Consider the following 12,556-nt stretch of genomic DNA (forward strand, 5'->3'; position numbering starts at 1 on the left):
AACATTAAATTATCTAAACAATGTAAGAATTTATTGTTTATTTACTTATAAGCACCAAGAAAAATTTGCAAATTTTTAGCAATCTTGTTTTCCTATGAAATAATGTGTTTAATTACATATAAATCATATAATTCAATAATTTTGTATAAAATTAAAACAATGTTATTTTGCAGCAATTTAATAATAATAATTTGCTTGTATCTTAAACATTGAACATATGATCAGGGTAGGATTAGTTTCAAAAATCTCCTTTGTAGGGTCTGAAATAGTGAGAAACTGCATCCGTTTGAAAAGCATACCCTAGTTTGTAATACTCACAGCAATCAAAGCAGTTAATGCTTTTCTGAGTCTACAAAGTAGATGAACTTACCAGCTCCTCTGGTGTGGTTAAAATCACCTTTAATAACTTTGCATGACTTTCCATTACCATTGCACACTCCACAATGATCTTCACGAGCCAGAGATCCTAATACACCATCACAGCCAAATTTCTAAGGGAGAAGAAAATAAAGCTATTGAGAGACAGGCCACATTTTTCATAAGGCTGCACTTATGAGTGGGCATCTTGTTCAAGATGACCTAATCATTGTGACCCAGCATTGATGTTAGGCTTTCTCAGATTGCTGCACTCTGTCTTCTTATATGGTTAGCCAACAATATTAGCTGCTTTCTAAGAGGAACACACATGTGCTCCCACCTCTCTCTGGCATTTCCTGGCACTGATGGATGGGCTACTGTGCAAAGCACTGAATAGGCTTTAGTGCCCAGTGATTGCAACTTGCGCAGCTTTTGATTCAAAATACAGCAGATTCTTTGCCACTCCCATAACGGTAAAGTGCCACCTAAGGAAAGATTTATACACAATTTATATGTGCTTTATGGAAAAGTATTTGGTTTGAAACAAATAGTGTTTACTCAAGCACTTTCACGTTACTATCTTAAATGTATTTCTATTGTTAAAAATCACTGCTAGCCTGACAATAGAAATAGAGTTAATTTCATGTATTGGCCTGATATTAAATAAAAACTTTTTAGAGATGAGAGAAGACATCACGAAGTAATCTCGTGCACTGATAAAACCAATAAAACTTAAACACATTTTCAACATAAATGGTGAAGGTAAAAGCTACGCTAAAAAGGAAATAAAGAATTCCCATAACAACAGAAACTGTAGTCTATTAAAGATCAGCTCATTTCCAAGCATATGAAGATTGTTACTTCTCTCTATGCATACAATTCTTATTAGTGATTCCACTTTAAAATAAAATACATAGAATTTAAAATATGTTTTAAGGCATAAGTGTTCAAAGACCTGTGTATCTAAAATGGTATATCTGCAAGATTTAAATATTTAACTCCACAGCTGTAGACCATAAGTCTCTCCTCATCTGTTTGAACAGACAAGTTAAATGTGAAAGATCTTATAAATTAAACATTTAAATTTCATTAATACTCTGCCTCTTCATATGCCAAGAAACCGGTTTATTAGTGTTATTATTATTATTATTTTTTGGCTTTATCAGCCAGACAGATGCAAAAAGTGGATAATAAAAGATATTTTTTTCAAGAAAAAAAAGGTGGGTTATACATCATCTTTGTGATTAAAACTCTAATTTTTATCTCATGAGCAAAAACTCCAGTTCAATGAAGTACTTAAGTGCATACGTGTTGCACGTGCTCAGTCACTCGAGACTTATTATACACATACATGCATTTGTATGCATATATAAATGCATGCATGCATCTACAAGTATTTAATTTACTTAAGTTATTACAGTATCTAGCAAAATCATTTCTGTGTTAAAGGTTTCTGCTTAATTCAAGGTGTGCAATGGTAAGCGGACCAAGGAAATAAACAGCTCTGTGGGATTTTCATATGAAAGAGTTTCCATGTGAGGCACTGTAAAAGAGACAAAAGAACTTCTATGAACCAAACGAATTCTCAGGACCATGAATAGCGGAAGCACCCTACTTTAGTTATCTGCAATTCAGTTTCTTTGGTTTATTTAGCTGTAAAATTTTGTACTGTTGACAGAACTAAGCACACATATCCACATGCCATAGCAAAATTTCCCAGCCTGTTGAAGGCTGCGACATCCTCATCTATCGAAGTTGTAATTAGTAACACTTATGCTCCAATCTGCTGCAGTTTCTTGTAATCAGCCATATCAGAGAGACACATTCCTGAAGCTAAAACTTCAGTTACTTCAGGTACTGTGTTGCAAGTGAAAAGAGTTTAAAATATTTTTGTATGGTACATAGAGAGACATTCAGTCTTGGTCATGAATATTGCAACATTCCATCAAAGAAATAGCACATATGCATAACAAATGTATGCACCTGCATCCATGTGCATATGTATCCAGTTTCTAAAGGAGTAACTCATACCTGGCATCTACCATCTGCACAGATATCTAACCCATGCTGGCCACAAGAAGTCCCATCCATCACCTTTTCTGTTAGAAGAATGGGCTGATCTTTTCCAGCCGGTGAACAGAATAAGGCACAGGGTTTTTCTGTAGTAGCAATTGATGGAAACAATAAATAAATAAAATAAATAAATGAGTTCACAAAAGGTCAGGTAACAAACAGAAAATTATTATCAACAGTATTTTAAAACTAACATATGCTTATCTTCACAGTATGGATCTAAGTTAGCATAAAAAGATATCTTAGATACAGTGAAAAAAACACAGCAGTTTTGATCCTTTTCTCATCTGTTTGAAGAACTCAAATTCTTTTTCCTGCTAGAACATACTTGTGCTATAAACTTGGCCTACATCGTACTCATGTCATGTTCATTGTTACAATTAAGAATATGCACATTACAGCTGTTGGAATATTTTGGTTGTAATCTATACTTTCATTCTACCATACTTCTGGCAGATCATAAATATTGGTTAAAAAAGAAACTTAACACTTTCCAGATTTTATAACTATGCAGGTCAAAGAGAAAAAAATTAAGTAACTGAAACACCCTGGGAAGAAAAATATACGGATTTACAAAATCCATATTAAAAAAAAAGGAAAAAAAAAAAAAAGACTAAATACTGAACACATTCTGTCCAACATCTTTACCAAGGTCAGGCAATTTTCTACTGCATTTCTACAGCATTCTGAAAACCATTTCTACAGCATTCTGCAAATCATTTCTCATTTTGAAAAGAATAAAAAAGTAATCATATCCTATGTATCCATGGGGTATCCTCACCCCATGTATCCTCAGGGTCATCATTTATAAATAATGAAGTTTGCTTCACCACTGCCAAAGTAATAACAAATAAAATAAAATAAAATAAAGTCTCCTGTCAGTGGTCAACCAAGTACAAAATTACATAACTTTTTTATATCTTTAATCACAAGTGTACTAACTCAGAACTTCTTCCCAAGCTTTTGCAGATTTTTGAAAGGATAATGTCAATCCTGAACTTGAAACTGATTTCACTTGGACACAACCTACATGACTCTGACTTCATGCTGACTTTTAGATTCCTGGAGTGCATTTTTATTAGTAAATTAAACAGTTCCAGGAAACATTCAAGGGCACTGGAACTCTACTGTCTATACAGTTAAACTGCAAAACACTCCATGGCACATTTTTCACCCGTGCCAACTAGCATTAGCTGGGTCTAGACTGGAAATCGCCACCTGCAAAGGACCATTTCCAAAAAGCTGTTTGGATGTCATCATCCTTTTCAGAGTGCCAAAGAACTGAGAAGTGTGGACACAGGCATTCTCTACCAGCTCACATCAGAGAGTGGTCTGGGCACATTTAATACACTAAAATCAACACAGCCTCTGAGTATCTCTGGGGGAAGGTACAAAAAGATCTGTGATCTCTGTTGCCAGCCTGTCAGACACAGCCATCTCCAGTTCAGAAGCATTAGCCTCAGCCTGAGTTTGTGCATGCTGCATTCCTGTTATACTGCTTAAAATGGAATTTGAATGTCACCTGGTAGCTTTAAGAACAGCACGTATAAGCATTTTTCAAAGGAACACCTTATCAAGATTTACAACCTAAAAATTTTGTAAGGACACTAAAATCAAAGAGACAAAAATTTGTAGAAATCACAGCAATATCAGTATCCTGGACTATGGCAGAGCAGACTTTGCTCTCTTCAGAGACCTGCTTGGTAGAGTACCATGGGACAAAGCCCTGGAGGGAAAAGTGAAAAGAAAACTGAGACAGATGGTTAATATCTAAGGATCACCTCCTCCAAGCTCAGGAGTGATGCATCCCAGCAAAGAAGAAGTCATGCAAAAACTCCAGGAAACCTGCATGGATGAGCAAAGAGCTCCTGGCCAAACAGAAAAAGGAGGCCTACAGAGGGTAGAAGCAGGGAGGGACATATAGCCTGGGAAGAATACAGAGAAATAGCCTGAATAGCAGGGATCAGGTTAGGGAAGCCAAAGCCCTGTTAGAATTAAATTTGGCCAGGGACATCATGGGCAACAAGAAAGTCTTCTATAGGTAGGTACATCAAAAACAAAAGACCAGGGAAAATCAGGTCTCTGTCTGGAAGGAAACAGGATATCTGGTTACTTGGGATATGAAGAAAGATGAAGTATTCAATGAATCTTTTGCCTCAGTCTTCACCAGAAAAAGCTCCAGCCACATAGCCCAGGCCCCAGAAGGCAAAGCCAGGGATTTGGAGAATGAAGAACCTCACACTACAGGAGAAGATCAGGTTCAAGACCAGCTAAAGAACTTCAAGGTGCACAAGTTCTGAAGGTGCCAATGAGACCTGATGAGACGCATCCAAGGGTCCTGAGGGAACTGGTGAATGAAGTTGCTAAGCCCATCACATCTGAGAAATTTTGGCAGTCCAGTGAAGTTCCGACTGACTGGAAGAGGCAGAATATAACCCCATTTTTAAAAAGGGACCTGGGGAACTACAGGCCAGTCCGTCTCACCTATGTACCTGACAAGATCATGGAGCAGATCCTCCTGGAAACTACACTAAGGCACATGAAAAATAGGGAGGTGATTGGTGACAGCCAGCATGGCTTCACTGAGGGCAGATTATGTCTGACAAATCTGGTGGCCACCTCCAATGGGGTTACAGCATTGGTGGATAGGGGAAGAGCAACTGATGTCATCTACCTGGACTTGTGCAAAGCATTTGACACTGTCCCCCATGATGTCCTTGTCTCTAACCTGGAGAGACATGGATTTGATGGATGGGCCACTCAGGGGGTAAGGAACTGACTGGATGGTCACACTTAAACAGTTGTGGTCAACAGCCCAATGTCTACGTGGAGACCTATGATGAGTGGCGTTCCTAAGCAGTCAGTATTAGGACCAGTGCTGTTTAACAACTTTGCTGGTAACATGGGCAGTGAGATCGAGAGCACCCTCAGTAATTTTGCTGACTACACCAAGCTTTGTAGTGCAGTTGACATGCTATAGGGAAGAGATACCATCCAGACTGACCTAGAGAGGCTTGAGAGGTGGGCCCATTTAAACCCCATGAAGTTCAGCAAGGCCATGTGCAAAGTCCTGCACCTTCGCTGGGGCAATCCTAAGCACAAATACAGACCGGGCAGAGAATGGATTGAGAGTGGCCCTGAGGAGGGCTGAGAAGCTAAACATGAGCTGTCAATGTGCACCTGCAGCCCAGAAAGCCACCCGTATCCTGGGCTGCTTCAAAAGAAGCATGGCCAGCAGGTTGAGGGAAATGATTCTCTTCCTCTACTCTGCTCTCGTGAGACCCCCCACAGAGTCTCTGCTCTGGGGCCACCAGAACAAGAAGGGCATGGACCTGTTGGTGCATGTCCAGAGGAGAGTCATGAGGACAATTAGAGCACTGAGGACAATTAGAGCATGAGGACAATTAGAGCACCTTCTCTTATGAAGACTGGCTGAGAGAGCTGGAGTTGTTCAGCCTGGAGAAGAGAAGGCTCCAGGGAGACTGTATAGTTGCCTTCCAGTAACTAAAGGGAGCCTACAAGAAAGCAGGAGAGTTACTCTGCCAGGGAGTGTAGTGATAGTAATGGTTTTATACTAAATGAAGGTAGATATAGAATAGTAATTAGGAAGAAACCCTCTACTCTGAGGGTGGTGAGACACTGGAACAGGTTGCCCATATAATTTGTGGATGCCCCATCCCTTGAAATGCTCAAGACCGGACTGGATGTGGCTTTAGGCAACCTAATCTAGTAGGAGGTGTGGCAGGGGGGTTTTAACTAGGTTATCTTTCAGGTTCTTTCCAACACAAAGCATTCTATGATTCTGTGACTCTCTCATGGCCTCGTTGAACTTCATGAGAGTTGCATGGGCCCACCTCTCAAGCCTGTCCATGTCCTGGCATTTCTTCCCTCTGGTATATCAGCTGTAGCACACAGATTGGTTTCATTGGCAAATGTGCTGAGGGTACACTTGATCTTACTGTCCATGTCACCAGCAAAGATGTTAAACAGTGACAGTCCCAATACTGAACCCTGAAGTCCAACACTCATCACTGATTTCCACTTGGAATTTGAGCTGTTGACTGCAACTCTTTAAATGCTGCCATCCTGCCATTTCCTTACTTGCCAAGTGGTCCATTCATCAAATACATGTCTCTCCAGGTTAGAGGCAAGGATATCAAGGGGGGCAGTGTCAAGTCCAGGTAGATGACATCAGTTGCTCTTCCCCTATCCACCAATGCTCTAACCCTGGTATAGAACACTATACCAGGCACAATTTGTTACACACAATCTGCCCTCAGTGAAGCCATGCTGGCTGTCACCAATCACCTCCCTATTTTTCATGTGCCTTAGTGTAGTTTCCAGGAGGATCTGCTCCATGATCTTGCCAGGAACAGAGGTGAGATGGACTGGCCTGCAGTTCTCCAGGCCTTCCTTTTTTCCCTTTTTAAAAATGGGGGTTATGTTCTGCCTCTTCCAGTCAGTGGGAAATTCACTGGACTGCCATAGCTTCTCAGATATGACCAGTACTGGCTCAGCAACTGCATATACCAGTTCCCTCAGGACCATCTCATCAATCAACAACACTAGATAACTTCAACATACTATAGGTGACCTTACTTAAACACAGCAACTACTTTGGATATGGTGTGCAATTAGGCTCCAGTAAATGTCAATAAGACAAAAAAGTATGAATTTGGGAGCAATGGGTTTCTGTAGCACTGGAATTCTTTCACTGGTCTCTAGTTTTGTGTTTCCTGGAGGACAGCTTAGGACTACATGGTTTCTAAGAACAAACTTAGATGAAACAACCATCCATAACCCTCAACAGGAAATAGAAGACTGTAAAGATTTTTCATCAGATGACTTAGTCATTTTAAGTCAGGCTGAAAACTCTTTATCCTTTAGGATATAAATCATGTGTTTCTTTACTAAAATGAAATTTAGTAAAACAAAGCCAAACTGGTTCACCAGATAAGTACCTATGGAGAGTTCCCCTTACTCTGAATATGAGATAACATACAAGCCTCATGAAAACTGACAAGTTTTCATTGTGTTTTCTTCAGAAGATTAGTACCAAAAGAAATCTTATTCTTTTTTTTTTAACTATATATACTAAAATAAGTTTGTGATCATATTTTTCAGGATTCAGCCAAATCTGTGATTTGTAATGTTTTCTGATAATTTATTTCAAGAGTAAAATATCACTGGCAATAAAGAACTGCTTAAAATATGGTAACACATACTTACAGTAATTCTGTGTCATTCCAGGAATTTCTTTATTACTAGTTCTTACAATTCTGCTAATGTCACAAAATAACCATTTTCCAACCTTAATTCTTTGTGTGTGTGTTATTGTTTGGTTATTTATTATTATTGTTGTTGTTGTTTATTAGATAAAATATATCATAACAAGTTGGGAATGGCCTACACTTACCATCATCGATCACAGCCTGCCACTGGTGCACGTGCTTCTGATATGAAGATCTGACACTGAAAGCCTGGCACTGCCAGTCTCTGAAGGCAGGCACACCAGCAGGACAAGAAGGATTTTCGCATATTTTATACTGCATCATGGGACCGTGACACTCTCCTTCAATGCCTAGACTACAAAAGACGGCATAAATATCATGCTTTATTGTTGGTAATGTTTTGTCAGACTTACAGTGTAACTTACTTAGGTCATACACAAATTCAATTTAAATGGCGGTATTTTGCTGCCATACAATATTAAGAAATCACTCAGAAAGAAATCAAAGTCACAGAAAAAAACATATTTGACTTCTGTTTGGACCTATTACATTACAGATAATGAGTATTATTAATATGAGTCAAGTTATGATAATAAATCATATCTTACACTTGACCCCAAAGAAGTACTAGGGTTAGTTGGTGTGTTCCATTAGCAGAACCTCAGCTGCAGTTTTGATACAGTTCAAATGATTTTTCTCTTGATGGACTGAGGTGCCAGTGAAAGCACATATCTGTATTACTTCAGATTTGCTACCTCTCTTTTTTTTTTTTTTTTTAATTTAATTGTTACAAAGCTCATATTCACTGTTACTTTCTGGTTGCACAAATTGTTCTTACAGGTGTTAATGAAAAAGGCAAAAGAATAGTGAATTCTGAAAACTGGACTAATTATTGGGAATCTTATGTAGAAAAATGTACTAAAGTGAAATTAAGATGTTACTGAATTCTACAAATAGATTTTAGACATGATTCTGAAAGTGGCATTTAGGTAGGAGGAAACACAGAATTTTGCTTATCGTAGGTTTCTGTTAAAATACTACTCTTTTGTACAGCCATTTACAAATTTTCCTCATGTTTCATTATGCAAACTTCTTGCTTTTAATTCATCATTTTTGTCATCTTCCCCTCCCCCCCAATCTACTATATTGTCTTTCATCCTTCATTTTCATTTTTGTACTCTATTTTTGTAAATCACCTATTCTGCTCTGCTCTACACTATTCTACTCTGCATTAATTACCTACTGTAGCCTGTACCCACTTCTCTGCCTATTTTTCCATTTTTTCTCATTGTGTAAGTGAACCACAGAAGAATGTGGTGCTCAGTAATAAAAGGAAAGCATATTTTATCTGGCTAATGAGATATAGTTATACACCATTCAAGTCAGTGGTAAAAATCTCTTTATCCCCAATGGAACAAGGTTTTCATTTTCAGAAGAAAAGAAGTTTCTATATCTTGTTTCTATAGATACTCTAGATATTAGATATTCTAACTGCCTGAAAAACTGGCAAAAAAAGATCTCTTTGTACAAGCTGCAATTCCCTGGATCTCCAAATGATACAGAAGACAATTTTCTCCACCACCAATAAACAAACAAATAAATAAATAAATAAAAAGTAAAAACAAGAATTATGTACTGACTCTGCAAGTCAAAAACTATGGATCTAATTTTTTGTTTCTTCTCCAGGTTAAGCTTAAAGTAAAAGTTGTGTTCTCCCATAACCTAAGATTTTGAGAAAACCAGAAAAATGGAAAAATAATGTTGCTATGCAATAAAAAAAAAAAAATGAATACTTATTCTCTTATGTCTTTTTGAGTATTCATAAAAAATTACTTGCTTGTGTCTAGAACAACTATATCTGAATGGGTTTCTCTAACATAAAGATTTAAATTCTGTTCAGAAATACAGATGAACAGCAATGGAAGCCTGAACTTATTTTTACCCAGGACATTTGCGCTGTCGACTGCTGATTCCAGTGTTGCAAGTACGGCTGCAAGTGCTCCACGTGCTCCACTCCCCCTCCATATGCTCCGTAAAAGAAGTCCGATTGATGCATTCTCCAGCCTTACACCACTAGATGAAAATTCAGCTCTTAGGTAAATAAATCATCACACATGTAAAAAATATAATATATATATATATATATGTACATATATAAAATTTTTTACACATATGTAAAAAAATATAATATATAGATATAGTACTATATATATATAGTACTATATAGTACTATATATATAGTATATATATAGTATATATAATATATATATGCACTATATATATATAGTATAATATATATATTATATAGTACTATATATAATGTATATTATAAATATACATGTATAATTATATAATTGTGTAAGTTGTGTAATAAAGTGGCATAGTAATTTATAAGTTGTAACTATACTATGAGAGAAAATGAGAGTTTATTCATAACTTGTGTTCAAAGACAGAGGAATTAAAGCCTCCATAAAGTAGTGCTGAAATTTAACTGAATTTCTGACATTTAAAGAACTTTAGAATATCACCTCAGTAATTGTATACGTATATATGATTTCCCAAGATAACAGCAATTTCTCACTCAAAAACTATCCAACTATTCAATGTTATGTTCTGTAGCCTATGTCCATATCATGTATAAATGCTCATATTTTTTAGAGATATTCCTTCAGATACAGTAGGCAAAATGGACTTTTCTTCAGTGATAGCATCCTCCTGATATAGGGTGTGAGGGGTGCTCACAAATTCTTGACTTACAAAATAACAGAGCTGGAATAAGCTTGAAACCAGACAAAGTAAATCACTTCTTAAGATCCTAAGAGTAAGAATACAAGACAAGAATACTCCATCTCCACAATCGAAGAAACTAAAACAAATGACTTCTGTAATCTGAAGCTCATCTTGGACAGATATCAAGTAAACAAGAAGAATCCCATCTAATCCTCTGAGATGTTTCAGTGATCTCTGCTTAATTTTCTACTGCTAGATATAAAAAGGTATCCCTGCAGCCTGGAACAGAACTCATCAATCCTAAATAGAATCAGTACTTTTTCTAACACTTATTAGTTATTTAATCCTTACAAGAGAATGGTGTTACCTTCCTCACAGACTTTCTAGGACTCATGTTACTACCATACCATAATGCTCTCATAATTATGACCATAAATTTTATGAATGTGTCCTGTGCAATTAGGTGCTATTATCACCTTTTGCAAGTGAATTAATAAGGTACAGACAATAACGTTCAAAATGCACGCTAATTTTAGGTGTCCAGTTTGAGATGGCAATGGTTTTACAATGGAAAATTTTGGGTTTTAATGAGTAACTTTCTTATTCCCTACCACAGGTACACTAGCATTAGCAAAAAGAACATAACCATAAACAAAAGGTATGTCTATGATTTTCAAAATGCTGACTCAAGACAAAATATCAGCTATATAAATTTACAAGAATCAAAAAATCAGAGCAAGTGTAACACTTTTAGAGATATGAAAATGAATAAAGCCTGTTTTTTCCTCCGTATGTAAAATGATACCACATGAAAATTTACCTTACTTGATTGATTTGTTCACTTTAGGGTGGGAGGGGGGGGATGATGACAGTCCTTGGTGAATATGACTAAAAGAGGAAATCACTCCTGTGGGAGACTGCTGTCAGCACAATATCATGAAAATCCCAAGATATATGCATACTCCTCCTCTGTTATCTATTTGAGTTTATTTATCTTCATTTACAGTTACATACACACATGATAGTGATTGTTCAAACATGAAAACTCTTGAATGACAACATTTAATTTAAGTCTGACTTCAGGTGATCATTTAATTTCTCTTTGATGTCTTACTTCTAATGACATTTATATGACACATAATGACTCTTTTAGATGTACTGACATTGTAAGAAAGTCTTTACAAAGCTTATCCTAAAAAGTTAAATTGCAAATCTGTATTGATTCCTTCTGTATTTCTACTAAATCTGAAATCTTTGCCAAGATCTTTATATCTCTGAAAGCTTATGTTTCTGTTTACAATAAGCAATGAAACAATGGCATTCCATTCATAAATAGAATATGAAAACAAAATAAGTTTGAAATAAAACAGTGTAAGGATTAAAACATCTGTGGCTTTGGCTTTTTTTAAACATATAAGTGCTTGTAGCGAAAAGTACTTTTTTGTACCATGTCTATACTTTCTAATATAGAACATATAGTTTTACTATGCATGTATAATTCCCATGATAATTGAGGTAAGCAGTAACTTTAAAAAAATGCAAAGATTTATCCTGCTTTTTCCTTAAATATCAGGTGTTCAGTATAATTTATATTGCTTTACCACTTCTGCAATTAAAAAAAAAAACAAAAATACCTTTCCAGTGTCACAGTCTGTTCCATCCATGGGTGGATCCAGTTTAGTTTTGCATTCCTTCTCACTTTCCACCTTACACCACAACCCAGTGCATATGACATGCTGAAAGCCAAATACACAGGTAAGTACATAATCTGTTTTACACAAAACTACTTTCTACACATAATCCAGTAATTTTAAATAAAGTTATCAATTTTATAGTACTGAAGTATGCTTAAAGGTAGGTTAAACATGAACAGAAATCAAAGCATGCAAATTCTGCTTTGACTTCTACTAATGAATGGCTAATGTAACAAGTCAAGCTAGAGTGTTGACAGATAGGGGGATGAATTCCTTAAGTCTAACCCTAGAGGTCATAGTCTTTGCATACTCCAGATCTGACAAAGCATATCGGAAAAATTCTACCCAGTGTTGTCAAGATGCCAATGTGCAGATGCACTCCACCAGGGACTGGAAGAGGTGTGATAGTGCCAAGTCTAAAAAGTGGCCTAAACAGAATCTAAAAGATTCTGTTTCTATTTGTTAGAACAT

General features: G+C 36.6%; 1 protein-coding gene across 1 annotated transcript in view; it reads right to left on the minus strand.

Moving 5' to 3' along the window:
- Positions 1–12,556, minus strand: part of ADAMTS19 (ADAM metallopeptidase with thrombospondin type 1 motif 19) — a 159,098-nt gene that overhangs the window by 41,663 nt on the left and 104,879 nt on the right. Inside the window, exons 11-15 of the mRNA XM_032205788.1 lie at positions 12,026–12,127; positions 9,604–9,734; positions 7,847–8,016; positions 2,389–2,516; positions 371–491 (exon numbers count right to left, since the gene is read on the minus strand). Of these exons, the coding sequence (XP_032061679.1) occupies positions 371–491; positions 2,389–2,516; positions 7,847–8,016; positions 9,604–9,734; positions 12,026–12,127 (652 nt within the window). The remainder of the gene's footprint in view (positions 1–370; positions 492–2,388; positions 2,517–7,846; positions 8,017–9,603; positions 9,735–12,025; positions 12,128–12,556) is intronic.

The sequence above is a fragment of the Aythya fuligula genome, chromosome Z, assembly GCF_009819795.1.
Source record: "Aythya fuligula isolate bAytFul2 chromosome Z, bAytFul2.pri, whole genome shotgun sequence".
NCBI lineage: Eukaryota > Metazoa > Chordata > Aves > Anseriformes > Anatidae > Aythya > Aythya fuligula.